This window comes from Vigna unguiculata, chromosome 8 (assembly GCF_037176805.1).
Source record: "Vigna unguiculata cultivar grain cowpea cultivar isolate G323 ecotype 2 chromosome 8, ASM3717680v1, whole genome shotgun sequence".
Classification (NCBI taxonomy): Eukaryota; Viridiplantae; Streptophyta; class Magnoliopsida; order Fabales; family Fabaceae; genus Vigna; species Vigna unguiculata.
In genome coordinates, this window is record NC_140799.1 from 41,780,204 (window position 1) to 41,801,119 (window position 20,916).

Sequence of the window (20,916 nt, forward strand, 5' to 3'; positions counted from 1 at the left end):
TATGATAAATGTTAATATTCTCCAATTATTTCCAAAGTAAGAATCCAATCGAGAAAAGAGCAACATTGTCTAGAAATGAATCCATAGTTTCATTTCTTTACAAAACAAAATGAGAAAGCTAACATGAAGTTTAAATTGCAATGTAAAAGGAAAATTCAACATTTGAGTTATGAAACTACAAGTTGTAGTTTATATTTCATCATCCCAAAGATCATTGAGTTGGGGTTTGGTGGGTCCATTGATCAAACGATTTTGATATATTTCACTAATTTTGTGATGATCTTCTTGAGTTAACTTCCAATCAAAAATCTGAAGATTTTGGTTCATCCTTCCCTTATCGTAGCTCTTAGGCACGAAAGTGACTCCTTGTTCATACAACCATCTGAGACAAACCTGAGCTATAGTTTTACCATGAGCCTCTGCAATCTCTTTCAGCATATCATTCTCCATCACTTCGTTTGGTCCCTTACTTGCACCTTTTCTCAGAGGAGAAAATGCAGTTATAACAATCCCATTTTCATTGCAGAACTCTCTTAGCTTCTTCTGTTGCCATGCAAGATTCATCTCCACCTGTTCAATATCAAATAAATATTCATTAATCTTATCAAGAATTAACCATTGACACCAACAAAAATGTAAACAAAAGAACAATACAATACAAAACAAGATTGATTATTACCTGATTCACCACAGGACGGATGGTAGCAACAGACAACAAATTCTGAAGTTTCTTCACGGAAAAGTTGCTGACACCAATGGCTCGTGTGAGACCAAGCTTTTGACACTCTTCCATGGCTTCCCACACACCCTTCACATCAAAAGGCAAAAGATCTTCCACCTCAATCGGAAATGAGAATTTTCCAGGCTGAGAACTGATCGGCCAGTGAATGAGATAGAGATCAAGATACTCCAATTGAAGAGTTCTGAACACAAAAAACAAGTTAGTGTTGGTAAAATTATGTATCAGATATCATATAATATAAGAGATAAAAAGATAAAAGATAAGAGATAAATATAAGAAATAAAAGATAAAGTAATGATCACCTGAGTGATTTGCGCAAGGCCGAAACAACAAGATGAGGATGATTGTCAGTGACCCAAAGCTTGGAAGTGACAAAAAGATCTTGACGAGAGACAAGGCCAAGTTCAACAGCTTCTTTCAAGGCTTCACCAAGAGCTTGCTCAGAGCCATAAGCAGCAGCAGTGTCGAAGTGTCTGTAACCCTGTTTTATGGCTTCAATGATTGCTTCCTTTGTGTCTTTCTTGCAGGTGAAATCTGGTGCAGAACCCATTCCAACCACTGGCACCCTCTGTTCGGAAGAAGAGTTTGGAAGCACCAGTGTGGGAATTTCAACAGCAACCATTGTAATAAGAAGTGGTGATTACTAGTATAGTGCTATAGTTTGATCAAGAACTGCACTAGTTGGTGTAATCTGATGAACTTGGCTATAAGGTGGTGACCTTTTTATACTGCAAAAGTGTTACGTGTTCTCCAAATTTTTTGGCACGCTTTGAATTGGAAGTTAGGTGGGTTATACTCAGCTCTGCCACCATCCATCATATTCTTATTTTAATCAAATTTGGTTGGTTAAATTTGGATGGATCAAAAGTTTTTCTTTATCTTCTTTTATAAACATTTTTTTTTTGTAGGAAACTTCAATTTCATTTCAAGTTCTTGTAGCTATTAAACATGAATATGTCTTTCTCAGAAACTTCATTCAAATTTGGTCAGTGAAAGTAACATCTTCTTCCACTATATCTAAAATAATCTAGTTGTTGGTAGCTGGGTGATGATGCAGAGAAGCTTTGTTTTCTTTTTCTACACCATTCTTTGACTCATTCTCTTAACCTTTTTGTTTTCTTATGATTTTCTTTGGCGGCTCGAAAAATATAGTTAAGTTTTATGCTTTGTAATTCGGAAAAAATCTCCTTCACGTGTTTGTATACAATAATATAGTATTACTTGCTTTTACTTTCAATAAAATGTTAGTGATTTTAGTTTGGAAAAAATTACTTGACACCAATAATCCACGTTAAAAGTAAAATGATCATAATAAAAATAAATTATTAAATTTTAAAGTGAAATAAATAAAAAATAATGAAAACTTTTGGAGTATATTATGTTTTGGTTTTTCGTATCATGATAAGATGATTGCGCAAGAAAAATTCCACCTATTGTCACCACACATTTTTAAATAATTGATGACAGAAGATATTGGACTGCTAAAAAACAAAGGCAAAAACTAGTAATTTTTAACCGTGGTAGACTCTAATCTTAAAAAATAAAAATTAAATAAACAAAATCTGGTTAAAATATTAAATCTACACATATTTAAAGATAAAAGATTAAATTTGACAAAAATTTAAAAAAAAAAATCTAATTTTAACATAAAAGTAAAAATATCAAAAACATATTTAACTCAATAATTCAGTGCCAAACGACAAACCATAGGAAAAGAATTTCCGTATTTGAAATATAAAAAACTTAAGCTACCAACTTCAAAAACTCTACTTAATTAACATTCTATAAACGTCATCGTTTTATTCTATAATTATTGTGTTGAAATAGTGGGTAGCTAGGTCTCCCTTTTCAAATATTCTGCATGATAATTTTTCCAGTTGCGATTGTTGACTGCGATTACGCACTTATTGGATATTTTTATCTTCTTCACACTGAGAGTTGCAGTATTTAGGATTGAAAAATTCATGTGTAAAATATTTTTTATTAATACATTTTGGCATGAAAATAATATATAAGATAAGGATTAATATTTTATGTTGAATGAGTCAACCTTTATCTATGCTTTCTATAAAATTGACAATAATGAGAGATTTTGTATTGTTACATCTAATATTATAGTCAGCTAGGTCTCGTTTAACTTTCCAACTTGTAGAAAACACCGTTTAAGACTTTTCTTCTTGTATTCGTACATTTTTTACAATATCAATTAAAATTTCATATGTAAAATAAAATTTTCATTTACATAATTAATATCTTCAAATATTAATTTTATACAATATTTATGAGAAGTGTATATATGTATATATTTTTATATTATTATTCAGTTACGAATTGACATTGAAATTTGTTGGTTTGCCTTAAAAGTTAAAACTTAATATATTTTTATATTTAAAAAGTGTATCTACTCGATTACCTACCTAATTAGAATGAAAATTATTTAAATATTAAATATAGAGAAGGACAATGTTTTTTTTTCTTGACAGGAACGTGATAATAATTCATTGTAAACTACACCAACTCGCTCTGTTTAAATTTTTAGAGGTGGCCCCTCATGGGGGTGTATTTAGAAGAATGATTGATTATTTAAATATCGGTGTGCTTAAGTGTAATGACTATACTAAAATAAGACTAAAACACAACTTTTTATGTTCATGTTACACGTACAAAAGAAATAATAGTAATAATTATTATTATTATTATATATAAAAAGATTTCTTATTTTCGTAGACATATATATTTTTAAATTGTATAAGAATAAATTATATTCTTATTTTTTAAATGACTATTAATTTCATTTTTAAATTTCTCTATATAAGAGTTTGTTGGGTTATATTCGGCTCTGATACCACCGTTGGATTATATATTTTATAATCATATTCGGCTCTGATACCACCGTTGGATTATATATTTTATAATCGTTTTATATTAGTTTCATATGATTATATATATATAAGGCATTTAATACCACTTTAACCCCAGAATCTTAAGACAATAGTGTTATGGATCTTTATTTTTATATAGTGTTTAACTTTGTCTATTTTATTCAATGTGAGACTTTGACTCACACTTGGACTATTCCCAACAAAATTTTACTTAGTTGTTAGATTAATTAAAACTAAAATCGATCTAAATCGAAACAAATTAGACTAACTCATTTTACCATCTTCTCCATTTGTGCTCACCATAAAATTAAAGTAAAAGAAAAATGATGTCATTTAAAAGACTGAAAGTGACAACAAGAAAATGATGCAAGTTTGGCAAACTTGAATTCAAATTTCATTTTTCATTTCATAGTTTTGATTTTCTTTACAAGTTGTGAATGGTTTTTTATTCCATCTGGAGATTAATTGTTTTAAATGGAATTTGAATATTATAAAGTACATGTTAAAATATAAAACCACTTTATCGATCCTGAATATTTTTCTGTAATTAATACAAACATTATTAAAGTTATAAGAAGTTAATCACACATAAGAATCTGTAACAAATACAATTGTGCTTGATTAAGATATTGAAGTAAAAGAAGGATCCGTTGACTTAATAATATAGTATCGGCGGCTTCTAACTATTAAACTGAGTTGGGGCTTTCTTATTGCACCTCCAAGTTTCTTTCGGCACCCCCAAAATTTTTTTAAGGGTTAAATATGTTTTTACTTCTTCAAGTTTTAGTAAAATTTAGAATTAGTCTCTCTTTAAAATTTTTGACCAATTTAGTTATTCATCTTAAAAAATGTGTGAATTTAGTCTTTTTAACCAAATTTTATTAAGTTTATCTAATGTTTCAAACATATTTCATGATAGTATTTGAATTATTTACATTGTTTGACACATTTTTGTTTCAATGTTAACTCAAATATTATCATAAAATGTGTTTTAAATGTCAAATAAACTTAACAAAATTTGGTAAGAAAAAACTAAATCCACGTATTTCTAAAGATGAAGGACTAAATTGGTATAAAGTTTCGAAGAAGGACTAATTCCAAAATTCACTAAAACTTGAGAGATCATAACATATTTAATCTTTTTTTAAATACCTAATGAACCTGGATTCAACTATTTCAAGTATAAAGTAGTATGTGTAAATAATTATTTTCAATTTCAATAAATATATTTTTTTAATTTCAAACAATTTATATTTATAAAATCCACATTAAAATAATGTTATGTGGACAATTCCTATTAGAAATTATCTAAAAAGATATTTATTCTTCACTTATACAGTATATCTTCATCACAGCTTTAGATAATACGAGATTTTTAATACATCCCAAATGTGTAAGATTGAACATACCAAACATAAAGTAGAAAAGATGTTTACAGATAATTTGATTGCAACTTGATTACGATGTTCGACTAAGTATAATAATAATAATAATCGTTTGTATAAGCTCTAACATTATTTTAAAATTCAAGTGTAGATTTAGTTCATTCTACAAAATGAAGTTTAAGATAAATATTGGCATTCACTGGTATAGTATATTGAAGTATACAACAACCACAACGTGATAGTTTTGATAATCTATCACCACTGTTAGGTTTATTTAGCAGAGACCTCTATTTATCTACAGAAGAATATATAACCAATTAGAGGTTTCGTTTCTTCAGAAACCCTTGAAGGCAATGATGTTTAGCCAGTTCTCATGAGAGTGAAGCGATGAAAGTGATAAAAGAAGTTGAAAGCATGATCCTGTGATGGCAGATAAAGAATTCAACAGTGAATTCCCTCTAACCACCAATTTTTCTCAGACGTTCCAGCACATCTTTTTCGCCAGTGAGTTCCTTAACCAAACCTTTGAATTCACCACAAAGATTCAATACCTCATAACCAATAATATAGTAAAGAAGAGTGAAATCAAATACTGCATGATAGGATTTCTAAATCGATCATCTAAGTTTAACACAATTTCAAAGCGCAATGGAAAATTAGAGCAGATTGAATTGTGATGCTAGATATCAATAATTAATGATTTCCAAGATAGATAAAATGAAGTAGTAAATATATAAGCATGCAGGAAAGGGGACCTAAAAGTTCTTTCCACAAAAGGGCACATACAACATAAGCATCATCACTGAATAAATTCTTACTGTTGGTATAATTGCGACAATCGTGTAGGCCAATTCTCAAATTTGTTTCCCATTTTTTGTTGAATTCTCCTGCTATTTCCACTGCATCCTCACTTGAATATCCAACAAGCCAGCATTTGTTTCTTGGTAACTTCTGTAACTTCCTCACAAGAACAGTTCCTAGGAATATGAAAAAAGTTCATGATTCTAAGGAAAAATAACTAACATTTTATGGAGATAAAGTCCAATCAGAAAGTTCAAATAGCTGTCACAAATAAATCAGCCCAAAATGGTCAAGTTTTCTGTGACAAAAGGTTGACATCATAATGTCATCTTAGAAGAACTAAATGGATCAGGAATCAGATTTTTGATGCTGAAGCTCGTGCACCAAGAATCAAATTCTTGATGCTGAAGCACCCACAATAACAACAGCACAAGGAAAATTTTCCTCTGGCATGCTATGGGAGAAGATTTCATCATATGCTTTCACTAATGGTAACAGAGGCTCTGCTACAAGGAAACTATATAAATAACATAAAAGTTCATATGCTGAAGCAAAGCATTTGCAACATCCACAGACAACAACGTCTTTCATCGTTTTAAGATATTCAGATTGTGATTTTCTTTTATATGATTGACCAACTGCAATCACAATCTAGTACAACAGCAAAAACACAAAAAGGGCACAATTGAAAGTTCCATATAAACTTTTAAATCCAATATGTTGTGTTAACACTTAGCATAAAAATAGAAGACTCTGCATAAACTAAAATCAGTGTAAGCAGAAATTAAAAATAAGCTTCTGTATAAACTAATACAAGATAATTTCTGCCAATTAGTTTATATACTCATCTTCTTCTCTTACCTGGCACTGCTCTACCATACAAAGCCGCTATTGCCACATATATATCTTCAGGATCTTTGGGCTGAAAATCAAAAACCAGAACCTGAAAAAGCATTATCATTATGATCAGATTAGAACTCAAGCATGATGAATAAAGAAGAAAAAAACGAAATTGCTGAAACAAAAAATAAGGCAACATTTCTATTCCCAATAAGCAGTAAATTAAATTACACAAAGGAAATTGAAGGGTTATGCGAAAGAAAGGAAATTGACCTGAGAAGGTGAATAGGGTTTGATGATGACCATGAAATGCTGGAAATCCCAGAAATTGAGGGAGTAAGCAGCAGACATAAGCAACTGGGGTGGTCCCTTTGTAGCCCTCAGAGGCATTGCAGCTACATACACTTCATCTCTGCTTCTTACTACCATTGGTGAGTTCGAAAACAACGATGCCATTTTTCTCGAACAATAACAACCAAAGCCAAAATCTACATGGATTATAGACACAAGTGCTCAATTCAATTCTATCCGCTCTGCCTCAAATTGCATGTCCAAATATCACTGTAATTTATTCTTTTTCTAAAAATAAATAACTTCAATTATACTTTTATTTATTTAAATTAACTATATAAAATTATTTATAATTTTAGTTTTACACTTTTGCCTTTTTACTTAAAAAATACTTCAGTGGTAAGAATATTTGTCACTTTATTTTTTTTAACGCTAAAATTCGTATAAAGGTATATTAATTTTATTATTAAGCACCTTTATATTTTGAATAGAGAAATATATCGCAAGAAATTAAGACTTTGAAAGATAACGAAAACTTGGTTTTTAATCTTTCTAGCAAAAGGTGAACACTGCATAGATGATTTTTTATATTGAAATACCATGTTGATGGCACAGCTGATTAATACACAGCTTAGTTGGTAGCCTATGACAACCCACCATAGAGTGAAGAAATTGATTTTACATACACTTTCTTATTTTAGGTTTAATTAGTCAGATAACTAAGATGATATTTATATTTATTTTTATTCAGATGTCTTAGTTTAGTATAATATTTTTAAAAAGTATTAATCGAGTCTCAAACTTTACGTAATTAATTTTATTTATGATTTTTATCACTAAATTTTAATATAAATACCAATACCTAATTTTGTAAGTCATTTTAAATATTAATATCATTAACGATATTAATAAATTTTTTTTAAAATGGACCCAATGAAAACATATTTTAAAAAAATTAAGACTTAATTCACATTCTTTTTTAAAAACGAATACCAAATCCACATATCCAAATAAAACCGGATGTAATCCCACTGATTAATCCTTAAATTTCCTCGTGCAAGATCTTATTTGTGACAAATCTTTCATCAATCAAATTTTTACTACGCGAAACACTCGATTGCCAAAACATATAATATAAGATAGCAATAATCTAAGTATTTATTTGATGAAACAAAGTTATCCTGCATGCAGAGTGACAGAAAGAACATAACAGACTTCATGATCCTATGTAGCTACACCTTTTATTAGACCACTAAGCAAACAAAACAGAACACATGCAACAACAACAACACATGACACATTTTCATTACTCAGTCTTCTCTGTCGGAGCCTCTGTCACTGCCACCTCCTCACTCTTCTCACCTTCTGCGATCGCTTCCTCCTCTTTCTTTTCATCCGACCCTTCTGTCTCAACCCTCTCCTCCTCACTTTTCTCTTCTTCCTTCGCCACACCATCATCTTCTTCCTTGCTCTCTGTCGCTTCTGCTGTTTTCACCTCATCAGGGTCAGCATTTTCTTTTGCTTCTTCTGTCTCAGCTTCTTCCTTTGGAGTTTCCTCCTCCGTCTTCTCAACTCTTGGCTCTTCTGTCACCGTCTCCGACACAACCTCTTCTTCTGCCACTTCTTTTGTCTCAACTTCAACCGAGGGCTTTTCTTCTGGGACTTCGGTAGTTTCCTCGTTGGTTTCCTCGGTGACAGGCTCTGGTGCTTGTGTTGGTGTTGCAACTATTTCTTCTTTCTTTACCTCGTCACCCTTCAATGGTGCCTCTATCTTGTCCTCTGGGAGGGCAACGTTAGCTGATACAACCTAAAAATTCCAATTCCATTCAGATGAAAATTCATAGTTTGCTTACCAAAATCCTAACTTTAATAAGGTCATGGAAGTGCAGTTTCAACACTTCTTGCTCTTATTTACTTCGTAACAATTGGTTAATGTATTTACAAAGCTGCTAGAATAATATAGATTAATAAAGTAATGCCAAAACAACATGATCTAGTTAAAAAAAATTCAGGTTCTGAAGTGACGAACGAAGTGAATTAGAGTAGAATAGAGAGGATTGAATGGAGTTACCTCAACAGTGGCCATTGGAATAGCAAAGAATATGCAAGTGAATGAAGAGGAGCAAAGTTGAGAGTGATGTAGAAGGCTACTAAGGTTTTGATGAAAAGAAATGAGCATTGAGAGTGGATTAAATAGAGTTAAAAGGGTGTTGTTAATGAAAGAAAAAGAGAGGTGGGGACGGTTGAAGAATCTTGGGATTTGACCCCTCCATCACTGAATGTTCATAAGCATGTTTGGCAATAATGGTGACAAAGGCTTAGAGATGAGGTTATATTATTATTTTATAATGCTTGTTTCGGATCTCTCTACTACCAGTCTGAATAATGGAGCACCATTTTCATTGAGATCATCATTCTTTTGCTTCTAAGTTTCTGTGCTTTGTGCAGTCGGAACTATCAAACTCACACAATTTTGTGGTAAAATGATCATAACTTAACAAATGCTTCTGCTAACTGGTTTAGCAGTAAGCTAAATCTGTCATTCTTATGCATAGTTTCGTCGCGGAAAACACACCGATGAGTCCTGTAATTATATCAGAAATTAACATCATTATCAATCAAAAATCTTAAAATAATAATGGGTTACTCCATGTGAGATGAGATTTAGTCTCACACTTAAATTTCTAATAAATTCATTACTCATAATTTTCATGACAGGATATATGAGTACTCTAATGTGTAAGATTGATTCTTATAATTAATTAAGAAAAAAAAATGCATTATTGAATGAAAAAGATAGATAACAGAAAAGAATTGTTAGAAATTTGTGAGTATACTAGAAATAATTTTGGAAGCAGTGAAATGAAATGTTCCGCGGTGATGGATCCCAAACAAACAAATAAAATAAATAAATGGAGGATGGTTCCAGATCAGACCCTGACGTAGGTAAAGCAACAAACCGTCGTTCACCTAAACAATGTGGGCCTTGGTCGGCTGGTGGGCCATCGGGTCCATCTTAGTGGGCCCATCTCTGTAGGCCCTGCCAGGAGATTCACATCTGGTACCGTATTTTCCACCAATCGCTTCGTGACACGTGGAAATCACACACCGACCACTCTCCTCCTTTTGATTTTGATGTGATGAGATGAGACTACATTTGTAAAATCAAAGTTTATGAATGATGCCACCATTGACATGTTCTGTTGTGTTTCGTATTGCCCTATTGAGCTATTATGTATGGGTAAAAAAATGTGTCCGTTAATTTTGTATAAACTCCTCAAATGGTGTATAAATTTTTTTTAGGGATTTTTCTCTTTGTTTCTGTTCCTTTCAAACAAAATTTAGAAATTGTGGGAAAAACTGGTCATAAAGAGTTATAAAAATTGTGGTTGGTAGTGGCTCCAAAATAGAATGATTAGGCCTAGGAATTAAAATTTGTGCATCACATCATCTTTGAGATTGGAATTATTTACCTAACAACCACACACATAACAGTAAATCTTATAGCTGTAAATCTGGAAACAGACACATGAAAAAAGTTATTGCCAAATGTGTTTGTCCAAGGCATGAATAGCTGTAACAATGCCCTATTCAAACATTACGAATAAATCCGTGACTCCGTCAAAGAAGAAATTAATTTTTGGATTAAATATGTTTTTGATTCTTAACTTTCAGTTAATTTTGGAATTAGTTTATTTTAAAATTTTAGACCAATTTAGTCTTTTGTCTTTCGAAATGCGTGTATTGAGTCCTTTTAATCAAATTTTGTTAAATTTATTTGACATTTCAAGCGCGTTTCATAATAGTATTTGATTTAATATTAAAACAAAAATATATCAAACAATATAAACAACTCAACTACAATCTTGAAATGCGTACGAAACATCAAATAAATCTAGTAAAATTTGATTAAAAGGACTAAATCCACGTATCTCGAAAGATGAATTACTAAATTGGTCTAAAATTTCAAAATGAAATAATTCCAAAATTCTCTGAAAGTTAAAGGATAAAAAAATATTTAACCTTTAATTTTTAGTTGTCATTTCATATTTTACCCTCAGAAAAAAAAAATATAACTTTTACTTCTGTTAATATAGTTTAAGAGTTTAATAAAATACACTCCTTCAAAGGTGTGCTAGATGAGTTGCTATGGCGATGGTTGATTCCAAACTTCCAAACTAAAGTTGAAAAGGATGTGTATAAGTAAAATGGGTAGGTATTTCTATTAATACCAGTTAATTTCTCTACAACATTTGAGTCTTTTTCGTAACTGATTCCACTTTAATTTGGTGTTCATAATTTCTAATTGCACCCCCGTTATTTATAAGTTTGTTTCCCTCCAGCAATATATATATATATATAAGATTCACTAGTTTTTTTCTTCTTATTCTTGAAAACTTAATGCAAAGAGTTACATTGTTTTAAATTTTATAATGAACTAACAAATCATAAAGAAAAAAAAAAATTCTTTTTCTTATTTAAGACCCAATAAATTGATGACGTACTGTCAAATTTTTGGAACAAAATTTCTTTATCGAGATTTTCAAAATATACAAGATGCTTTTTTTTAAGAAACTTTTTGAGCTAAACTTTTCAAAACAACCTTTCTAAAGTATAAGAAATATCTTTTTAAGAAAGTTTTTCACAAAATTCAATGATTTATTCTTTTCATCTCTTTCCTCCCTCTCAAATATTAAATAGAAATCCAAGATAAAATAAGGAAGAAGACACTGTAACAACAATAGTTGTAGTGGAAATGGAACATGGTGCAATATGGTGTAATAAGAAAGTACATTTTAGTGTTTTTGATAATAATTGTTGGAGATTTCGAATTGATTACAAATTTAAAATGAGCATATGAAAATCCCATTTTACAAGTTAGATTTTTGGAATCAAGTTAAATTTAAGGAGATCCGTGATTTGTTAAATCTATTATTTTGTCGGTTATAAAATTGTTATTAGATCATTCATTAATGTTTAATTTCATCGTTATCTTTTACTTTTTGCAAATTTAGTGGAAACTGAATTTGCAGTGCAGAAGCAATTTTTTGAAACGTAATCATCTTTACACTCCAATTTTATTCTGCAAACTCCTCATTATGAATTTTTTTATAACTTCCTACTTTTGCATAAGTTTTACAGATACTAGATGTAGTTTTATTCTAATATATTATTAAAACTAGTTATGTAAGGTATCTCTACACTCCATTTTTTCCACGGTAAAGAGAATCGCATTATAAAGAATTGTTTATAATGTATCAGAACATTATATGACAGAACACATTTTCATGAAGGATATTTTCGTATACAAAAATGGGGCAGTGTAAAAACAGGGGTGTGGATAGAAGAAAAAATCTTAATTTTTGGATAAGCCCAGTATCCCTCAATCAATATCCATAATATAAAATCACCATACAAAGAATAGCAATGCAAATTATTCAGAAGAAAACATTTTTAAAGTGATGTTTGTTTATCAAAAAATAGTAAGATAATTTTCTTAATCCAAAAAACAAAATACAAAATTGAAATTAATTTTGAAGAAAACATTTTGTGCCCCCTCATCAAAAAGTCAATATCTAAATATTACCGTTAACAAAGATTTCGGATCACCACGCGACCATTTCCTAAAATTACCCATAAAATTCTCTTTCATCCTCAAATATTGACCATCTGACCACAAAAAAACACGCTACCAGACAAATATGTCATTTTTCCTTTGTCGTCTCTTTCCTTTTTTGCTTATAGTTAATGATCATTTTTGGGTTTTGGGAGACACAAGCTATAATTGTTTTTTCCAGCTCCACTAATCCCTTCAAAACACTTTCGCATCGTTGAATTGCATCATAGTCTTCATTTTGTTTATCCCATTACTATTCTTGTTCTTTGTGACGGTTGATGAGTTAACCACCTTCCCTGTTGGAGCTGTATCAAGTTCCAAGAACATGGGGTTCGATGAAAACAAAGAAACTGGCGAGCACAGCGAGGCAAAAGATCATGAAAACGAAACTCATAAAAATGAAGGTGAGCCCGTTAGCAGGCAAGTGAGTGAGGCTTCGATCTATGGAACCGAAGAAGAGGAAGAGGAAGGATCCAAGATTCAATTGGGTCCTCAGTGCACTCTTAAAGAACACCTCGAGAAAGATAAGGTTTCTATCTTTCAACTCAAATTCAACATTCCAAAATAACATCGTATGTTTCCTGTGTTTTCTTTATCAGTTAATTCTCTTTCTTTGGTTGGTTTCTGGGGTTGACGTACATAGGATGATGAAAGTTTAAGGAGATGGAAGGAACAACTCCTCGGAAGTGTAGATGTGAACAATGTTGCAGGTTTCTTTATCTCTTAATTATAGCTTGTGTTTAAGAATCAGCATTTCGCATTGTTAATAGACAGTTTTCACGATGTAAATACATTATAATCAACATTTTAGATACTAGACTTGTTCTGATGCCTGTATCCGTATCCATATTCGAAATAACTGTGATAAAAGTCTGGAACATGGTATATAAGTTTTTTGAGGTGTTTAAATCGATTATAACTTTGTATTTGTTTCCAGAAATTTTGGACCCTGAAGTGAAAATTTCTAGCTTGTCTATTGTCTCTCCTGATAGAGATGACATTGTTCTTCCCATTCCTGAAGATGGGAATCCAAAGGGTTTATGGTTCACTCTAAAGGAAGGTAGTCAATATCGATTGAAATTCACCTTTCAGGTGAACAATAATATCGTGTCTGGCTTAAAATACACCAACACTGTTTGGAAGACTGGTGTGAAGGGTAATGATTATTTTTTTGTCTGATTCATTGTTCTTGTTGAAACTTGTGGCATGAAAAGCTCAGAATGATTCTGGTTTCAGTGGATAGCACAAAGGAGATGCTTGGAACTTTCAGCCCTCAACAAGAGCCTTACACACATGAGATGCCTGAAGAAACCACACCCTCTGGACTATTTGCAAGAGGATCATATTCTGCAAAATCAAAGGTAATATTTAATCCTGGATAATGATATTTTGACAATTTTTTCTTACAATCTGACGTGGCATCTTCTAAGTGATTTTCCTCCTGTACTATAGAAAATGAGAACATGGAAAAATGAAAAGTCACTTAAAATATGCCACCTCAAGTTGTAAGAAAAAGTTGTCAAAATTTAGGATATGTTCAGCATCGGAGAATTGAAGAATTAGTTGTTTCTCATTCAATGTAACTTTTTTGTCTTTTAATTGATTTTGACACCAAAAGCGTATTGATTATGCGTTAAAAAATCAATTCTACGTCAATTTGACACGCAGAACCAAACACACACTTCATATGTTTCGCTGCAAGTTTCTTGATACAATATTATGTTATGATATTTTCCTTTTGCAGTTTCTTGATGATGACAACAAATGCTACTTGGAGATCAACTATACTTTTGATATTAGGAAGGAATGGGCTTGAACATGGTGCCAATCTGCCCAGGTTGCTTCTGCAATAGTGACTCTTCTGCATTTAGTCAAATATATTCTTATTTTTATCCTATTGACTTAAGAAATTCATATATATGTTGTAGTTGCTGAATTCTTGTTTGTACTAAAATATTCTTTTGTATTGACTTAAAGAGACAAAGACAAAGAGCATTCTTTTTTGTAACTTTCCCAATAAACATGCCCTAATTTTATTTATTTTATCAGTTGTGTTAGTCTTTTATCCCAAATGTACTACTCAAGATGGTACAACAATTATAGATAATTGGGTGGCAAAGAAATTCTTATTTATGAGAAATGCATTTAATAATGGTTTGCTAAATATGTTAGTATATTGAAAAACTAAAACATAGTCATGTCCCTCTATAATTACGTAACCCTAATCAATCAGTTCAATAAACTCTGAGCGTTAAGCACGTTACATATCCTAAATCGCCTCAGTTTCTTTAACCTTAATGATGCGTATTCTGCAACTACACAGCCTACAGTGTATTGTCCAAATTGGGCTAAGAAAATCTGCATCCTAAAAAAAGGCCTAAAATTGAAAGTCCATACTCCTGTGGGCCGATCTTTCTGTACACAGTTCATAAATTTAAACCCAAATATTCTTCTCCAATTACTACGGTCTTAAGATTAAATATGTTTTTAGTCCTTCAATTTTTATTGAAAATTAGAATTAGTCATTCTTTAAAATCTTATAGCAATTTAGTCTTTTATTTTTAAAAATATATAGATTTAGTCCTTTAAACTATTTCTTTTTAAGTTTATTTGATGTTTCAAACGCGTTTATTGGCTAACATTGAAGTAAACATGTCCCAAACGGTGTAAACCATATGAAATACTATAATGAAATATATTTGAAACGTCAAATAAATGTAATAAAATTTGGTTAAAAGGACTAAATTCATTCATTTACAGAGTTGAGGGACTATATTGGTCTAAGATTTTCAATAGAAACTAATTTCAATTTTTACTAAAATCGTATGACCAAAAACATATTTAACCTTAATGTTAACCTTAATGTTAAATGATTATTAACTATAGCTTTTTTTACATGATAATAAATACTCTATCCAACAAAGTTGCACATCACATTGATATCTTAATTTTATTTGCGTTAAAAAAACGTAAGAAATAATTTGTATGATGACTTTTCCCAATATCCACAATTTCAATTGTTATATAAAGATAGTGAACTACAGTTTGAGTAATAATAAATCTAAAGTTTAAGTAGAATTTTCAATGAAAAAATTTATTTACTTTAACTTATGATAAAAAAATATATATATATGCACTTTATAGCCACAAAATGGAAACCAGTTATATTTTAGAGGATAAGGTATAATAGATTTGAAGGTCACTAGAAACAAAAGAGTTTGGGGAGTTAATTAGTTGAAAGAATAATGAAAGGAAAGTATTTTTAAAAAAATAAAATAAAAAATCAAACTCGCCTTCATATTTCGAAAGATAAACTATAAAATTCTATGAAAGTCTTGTGTACTAAAGAAATCCTATAATTGGTAACGTATTTACTAAGATAAACTTATACGAGGTAGTTTTTTTGGAAGTTGCAATCAAAATATAAGATAACATAGTTTATTAATACTAGTTCGTACACATTGGTGGTATATTTTAAATCATAAGGTTGTTCCATTCATGATTTTTTATTTTTTATTTTACATTGTAAAAGCCTCAGTAGAAACAAATTGTTTTTGTAACAACAAACTTAAAAAATCAAGATAAAATACTAAAATAGATGGCCTCCTACATCAACTTAATTAACAGTGATATTTCATGAAATATAACTTGCTTAATTTGTTGTATTTGACATTATTTTATTTTAAAATTATGGTGGAGTCCCTTAAAAGCAATATTACTCATTCAATCTCTATGTAATCATTTTTGTTTTAACAAAATGATGTGTAACAAATTATGAGATCCCCTTAGTTCAACAAATAACAAAATTCTTGTAAATTCTAGGATTACTCATATATAAATTACAAAATAAGAACAATGGTGTTAATATTGCTAAATTTGGTAAATAAAATCTCATTTAAAAAATTAATTAAGAAAACAAAATTAACATGTAACAAACAAAAAAAATTCATTACAAATCAAGGCAATATACAATGAGTATAATTTTTTCTCACTTAACAACACAATTTCACGCATTCGGTTACCAAACAATTTATACAACTCAACTATTATAAATCTTCATTTAATTTAATTCTAAATATATTAAACAATTTTGTTGTTTGTATTGTTTACATATCCATATTTTGTGGCAATCTTACGTAGTTTAATCTAAGCAATCGGTAATTGTATCAATAAAAGGGGTGAAGAATAAGAGACAAATTTTGATTTCCTATGCAAAAAATTCAAACTTTTTTGCTTGACTCAATGTGTCTCTTGAACTACAGTTATCCATTAATGAAGCATATGAATAACATATTTTCACACATACAAAATATGTATATTTTTTACATCACACCATGAAAGTTTTGATATTAGATTTTGTAGAAAAAAGGATATTGATAGGGTTACAACATCTAACCATATTGCTTCATGTATAGGATGTAGTCTTGTAGGCTACTAGAAAATGTGTTCGAGTACTTAAGAATTGTCGTTTGTAGTCCCATAATCTATCATATACATAGATTGTCATAAAAAAACTAATTTTTTTAGTTTGTCAAACTATTAGACATTGCCTTATAACTTTTAAAATTAAGAAATGTAAACTAAAATTATTGTCATTCTAAAATACAATAATTAAGAATTAAATTTGAAATCTAATTCAACTCGTTTGTAAGATAATATTTGTATTCATATGTGTAGTGTAGATTAATTTTACTTCTACTTATTAATATGAGATATTTAACATACTTTTTGAAGAACAATTATTTAAGAATTTTTGATAGATTACTAGAAATAAGATCAATTCATAATATATAAGTGAATGTAAATCTTATCTTACAAGTTGATTTCGTAAGATAAGATTTATATTCACACGTAAACTCGTTTTATCTTTAACCTGAAATCTAGTCGGATAAAAAGACTGAAAATATCGTATTATCTCTAACGAAAAATATAATCGGATAAAAAAAAGTGAAAGAAAATTTAGTAAGAAAATAGTGTGTGTAGGAAGTGATGGGTATGGCATTGGTATGGCTAAATGTCAGCTTCATTTTTGGTGATGTAAATAAATAAGTAGGAAGCATTATGTGTGTCGGTTAGGAAGATGAAAAAATGGGAGATGGAAAATGGTGGGGTAGAGTGCAAGGTTGGTCTATGATGGGCTAAGGAAGTAATTAGTTAAAGCAGATATAGAAAGGCCACCATACAAGGCTAGAAAAAAGTGTGTTCCAGATATGCATTTTCCATTAAAGTATATTATATCTTCACACAACAAGTAGAACTTCAAGTACAACTACACAATAGAACCACCTTCTCTTTGCTGTATCCAATACCCTTCTCTTTCTCTCTCCATCTTCCCTTCCAGCTGGTACGTACCCTCCATTTCAATCTTTATATACCCTCTCTCCATTTCTCATTCTTCGTCCTTCACATTCTCTCTCTCTCTCTCTGAATTCGTCTTTTTTTTTCAGGTCTGTGTTCTTATGCTCATGCATGTCTTTGCTTTAACTTTCATCTTCTTCTTCTTCTTCTGGGTGTCCCTCAATTAATGGTTTGGTGCAAAGTTTTAGCTTTTCTTGCTTTTCACATCTCAATGTCATTTTTGTCTCCTGGGTGCTTCTGATTTTGGATCAGCTACTCTAGATCTGTCTCATTCCGTTGTGGGTGTTCGTGGAATCATTTCATTTCAACTCTGCCACTCTGTACTTCACCTACATTCACAAAGTTCGGAACTTTGTGGGGAAAATGTGCTTCCAAACGATTCATTCACTTTGCCATGGGGCCATCATGGTTTTTCTGTTAAAAACATATAAAATCCTTCGGTTATTGTTTCACTAGCTGTCTTAATCTTCAATTTAGCATTTGCAAATTTACTCTTCCGGGACTCGCGTGCTGTTCTAAATTTAACTTTTTTCACTGGTGTGAACCAAAATTAACACATTTGATGCTCCCCTCGGTATAGTGTATATATCATGCTCCGATCTGAAATTCCCTCTGCTTGTTGTGGTTCAATTTGCATTCCTAGATCTTCCCTTGTGCATTTTCATATTCTGTTGAATGTTTTATCGTTTGTCTTTTGTTCTTGTATGTTAACTTTTGTAAGATCTGGTAGCAGTCATTATGTTAGTCTCTAGATATTATCAGTAAGCTATAGACAACTTTTCAGTGAGATGTGATGTTAAGAGAAGGATTGGTAGAACAAATTAAAGGGTTTATGATTGTTTATGTTGTTTATTTATTAGAGATTGAGTTTGAACTCGGAGTTCACTTTCTATTCCTGCATTATTTAACTTTTACAAAAGGTGGGGTAGGTTTTGTTGAGGTGAGATCTAAGTTATAAGTTCTAAGTTCTAACCACTGTGGAGCTTTTTTTCCTCACAGGAATTTGGAGAGACTTTTGATATTGCAAGGGTAGGATAAACCAGCATCTCAAGAAAATATGGAGTTTTCTACGGTTTTCATTATCAGCAACATTATGCTGCTTCTCAGTTCAGCATCTGCAAAAACTGCTAGTCCTCCCTCACTTAGCCCAACTCCAGCACCAGCCCCAGCACCAGACTTTGTGAACCTCACTGAGTTGCTCAGTGTTGCAGGTCCATTTCACACCTTCCTCGGATACCTTGAATCCACCAAAGTGATTGACACTTTCCAAAACCAAGCCAACAACACCGAAGAAGGAATCACCATCTTTGTTCCCAAGGACACTGCCTTCTCATCTGTGAAAAAATCTGCTCTGTCCAAACTCACCTCTGACCAGATAAAGCAAGTGATCCTCTTCCATGCCTTGCCACATTTCTACTCTCTCGCTGACTTCACAAAACTCAGCGAAACCAGCTCCACTCCCACATTTGCTGGAGGAGATTACACTCTGAATTTCACCGATAATTCTGGAACAGTGCTCATCAGTTCAGGATGGTCAAGGACCAAGGTGAGCAGTGCTGTTCATTCCACAGATCCTGTTGCTATATACCAAGTTGACAAGGTGCTGCTTCCTGAGGCAATTTTTGGCACTGATATACCTCCAGCACCTGCTCCAGCACCAACTCCTGATGTTGCTCCAGCTGCAGATTCTCCCACTGAACACAGTGCAGATAGCAAAGCATCTTCTCCATCATCAAATCTTGATGGCTCCTCTTCTCACAAGCTCCTCATCAGCTTTGGAATCTGGGCCAACCTTGTCCTTGCATCTTTTGCCGTGCTGGTGCTCTTCTGATGGGACTCTTCCTCATGAATATTTAATTTAGATTATGTTTATGTATCTACATACATCTGGTGCACTTGCTTTGATTTGAATCCATTTTTTTTGAACATAAGTGTTATTCAATATCTGTATGAATGTGATTTCTGCTGTTATACTATTTTTTCAAAATCTCATACCATGTGGTTGGCATGTTATGTGGTTGTTATGCTATGACTGTATCTACCTTTTTTGGAGAGTTTAATGCCATCACTTAAAGTTAAAGTTTATTCCTCAACTTCAGATTCTATTCCCTAAAGGGATGTTTGTTTCCTGAAAATGATCATGGTTTGGCTGATTCACAAGAACCCTTTTTTATCGTCCTGCAATTAAGTTAAAGATGAAGAATTTTTTAGTATAAAAGTTTTCGTTGCAAACTTGCTGAGCTGGGTTTTGTAAGCATAATTGATTAAAGTTGATAGTTCCTTGACGAAAAAGAAAGCTTGATAATTATGAGATGCTAAAGTAATCTTGGCCAAGAGATCTTTGCAATGTCAACTTCAAAGCAATTAGGAAGTGGTTAACTTGTACTGTTTCATTCAGGTCTACATAAATTCAATAACAGTGATATCATTTCATATCAGAGATGAGTCACTCTGAATAAAAATAATTAAGGTTGATCATGAAAGGTTATATTTCTTCAGGGATACACTTGTTGAAGTGGAATTTATGTAGTTTTTTTGGTGACTTAACTTGGAATTTTATATTTCTTTACTCTTTGAAGATTGCAGAAGGGTTTGTTTGAACTTTGAGTTGTGTTGTGTTATACAACTTGTATACAATGATGTTTGTTAGCTGTAATTTGAGCCAAAATCTTTAATAATGGTTAATGTCTGGTTCATCATGACTTTAACTGTCAACCATTGATTGAAGGCGTGAAGTACTAAAATCGAATCAATAGGATCCCATATTTAGCTTTGAAATCATTACAATTTAATAGGAAATAAAAAGATATTTCTTTTATTTCTCATTTTGCAACACATAAAATAATTGGGCTAACAAACGGTTTTTTAAATAGGCCAACTAAATAAAAGGGTCAACAGACTTGGTTATAAAACACAAAATTAAGATGTTATAATGAAAATTCTTTTATTAACAATATTTTTTTCTTAAAATTTATTTTATTTATCATGTGATATTTTTAA

General features: G+C 31.2%; 5 protein-coding genes across 7 annotated transcripts; 2 read left to right on the forward strand and 3 right to left on the reverse strand.

The window, feature by feature from the left end:
• LOC114193329 (NAD(P)H-dependent 6'-deoxychalcone synthase-like) lies at positions 1-1,548 on the reverse strand. The gene is made up of 3 exons (XM_028083074.2): positions 1,045-1,548; positions 680-923; positions 1-570 (listed from the first exon to the last, which is right to left on the reverse strand). Exons 1-3 carry the CDS (start codon positions 1,362-1,364, stop codon positions 190-192), a joined length of 945 nt encoding a protein of 314 aa, XP_027938875.1. The 5' UTR covers positions 1,365-1,548; the 3' UTR covers positions 1-189.
• A 3,632-nt stretch (positions 1,549-5,180) lies between these two features.
• On the reverse strand, positions 5,181-7,197 carry LOC114193812 (PTB domain engulfment adapter). Its single transcript, XM_028083754.2, has 4 exons — positions 6,924-7,197; positions 6,672-6,753; positions 5,828-5,986; positions 5,181-5,532 (listed from the first exon to the last, which is right to left on the reverse strand). Exons 1-4 carry the CDS (start codon positions 7,104-7,106, stop codon positions 5,468-5,470), a joined length of 489 nt encoding a protein of 162 aa, XP_027939555.1. The 5' UTR covers positions 7,107-7,197; the 3' UTR covers positions 5,181-5,467.
• Positions 7,198-8,076: 879 nt separating this feature from the next.
• LOC114193189 (uncharacterized) lies at positions 8,077-9,199 on the reverse strand. Its single transcript, XM_028082907.2, has 2 exons — positions 9,013-9,199; positions 8,077-8,748 (listed from the first exon to the last, which is right to left on the reverse strand). The coding sequence occupies exons 1-2, from the start codon at positions 9,118-9,120 to the stop codon at positions 8,248-8,250; spliced, it is 609 nt and encodes a 202-aa protein (XP_027938708.1). The 5' UTR covers positions 9,121-9,199; the 3' UTR covers positions 8,077-8,247.
• Positions 9,200-12,648: 3,449 nt separating this feature from the next.
• SCN1 (Immunoglobulin E-set superfamily protein) lies at positions 12,649-14,598 on the forward strand. Its single transcript, XM_028086067.2, has 5 exons — positions 12,649-13,087; positions 13,202-13,268; positions 13,496-13,714; positions 13,795-13,919; positions 14,303-14,598. The coding sequence occupies exons 1-5, from the start codon at positions 12,884-12,886 to the stop codon at positions 14,372-14,374; spliced, it is 687 nt and encodes a 228-aa protein (XP_027941868.1). The 5' UTR covers positions 12,649-12,883; the 3' UTR covers positions 14,375-14,598.
• Positions 14,599-17,720: 3,122 nt separating this feature from the next.
• On the forward strand, positions 17,721-20,001 carry FLA7 (FASCICLIN-like arabinoogalactan 7). Of its 3 annotated transcripts, XM_028084974.2 has the most exons (3): positions 17,787-17,902; positions 18,006-18,085; positions 18,916-20,001. In XM_028084974.2, the coding sequence occupies exon 3, from the start codon at positions 18,974-18,976 to the stop codon at positions 19,745-19,747; it is 774 nt and encodes a 257-aa protein (XP_027940775.1). In that variant the 5' UTR covers positions 17,787-17,902; positions 18,006-18,085; positions 18,916-18,973; the 3' UTR covers positions 19,748-20,001. The 3 variants fall into 3 exon arrangements, with proteins under 3 accessions (XP_027940774.1, XP_027940775.1, XP_027940773.1); XM_028084973.2 differs by lacking the exon at positions 18,006-18,085 and having other exon boundaries at positions 17,721-17,902; XM_028084972.2 differs by lacking the exon at positions 18,006-18,085 and having other exon boundaries at positions 17,850-18,005.
• Positions 20,002-20,916: the final 915 nt, after the last annotated feature.

Coding starts and splice junctions, on each gene's coding strand:
- LOC114193329 (XM_028083074.2), bottom strand. CDS start 1,364: ATGGTTGCTGTTGAAATTCCCACACTGGTGCTTCCAAACTCTTCTTCC. Junction 924..1,044: donor GCCTTGCGCAAATCACTCAG/GTGATCATTACT, acceptor TTTTGTGTTCAG/AACTCTTCAATTGGAGTATC. Junction 571..679: donor TCCGTCCTGTGGTGAATCAG/GTAATAATCAAT, acceptor GATATTGAACAG/GTGGAGATGAATCTTGCATG.
- LOC114193812 (XM_028083754.2), bottom strand. CDS start 7,106: ATGGCATCGTTGTTTTCGAACTCACCAATGGTAGTAAGAAGCAGAGAT. Junction 6,754..6,923: donor AACCCTATTCACCTTCTCAG/GTCAATTTCCTT, acceptor ATGCTTTTTCAG/GTTCTGGTTTTTGATTTTCA. Junction 5,987..6,671: donor GTATGGTAGAGCAGTGCCAG/GTAAGAGAAGAA, acceptor TCATATTCCTAG/GAACTGTTCTTGTGAGGAAG.
- LOC114193189 (XM_028082907.2), bottom strand. CDS start 9,120: ATGCTCATTTCTTTTCATCAAAACCTTAGTAGCCTTCTACATCACTCT. Junction 8,749..9,012: donor TTCCAATGGCCACTGTTGAG/GTAACTCCATTC, acceptor TGGAATTTTTAG/GTTGTATCAGCTAACGTTGC.
- SCN1 (XM_028086067.2), top strand. CDS start 12,884: ATGGGGTTCGATGAAAACAAAGAAACTGGCGAGCACAGCGAGGCAAAA. Junction 13,088..13,201: donor AACACCTCGAGAAAGATAAG/GTTTCTATCTTT, acceptor TGACGTACATAG/GATGATGAAAGTTTAAGGAG. Junction 13,269..13,495: donor AGATGTGAACAATGTTGCAG/GTTTCTTTATCT, acceptor ATTTGTTTCCAG/AAATTTTGGACCCTGAAGTG.
- FLA7 (XM_028084973.2), top strand. CDS start 18,974: ATGGAGTTTTCTACGGTTTTCATTATCAGCAACATTATGCTGCTTCTC.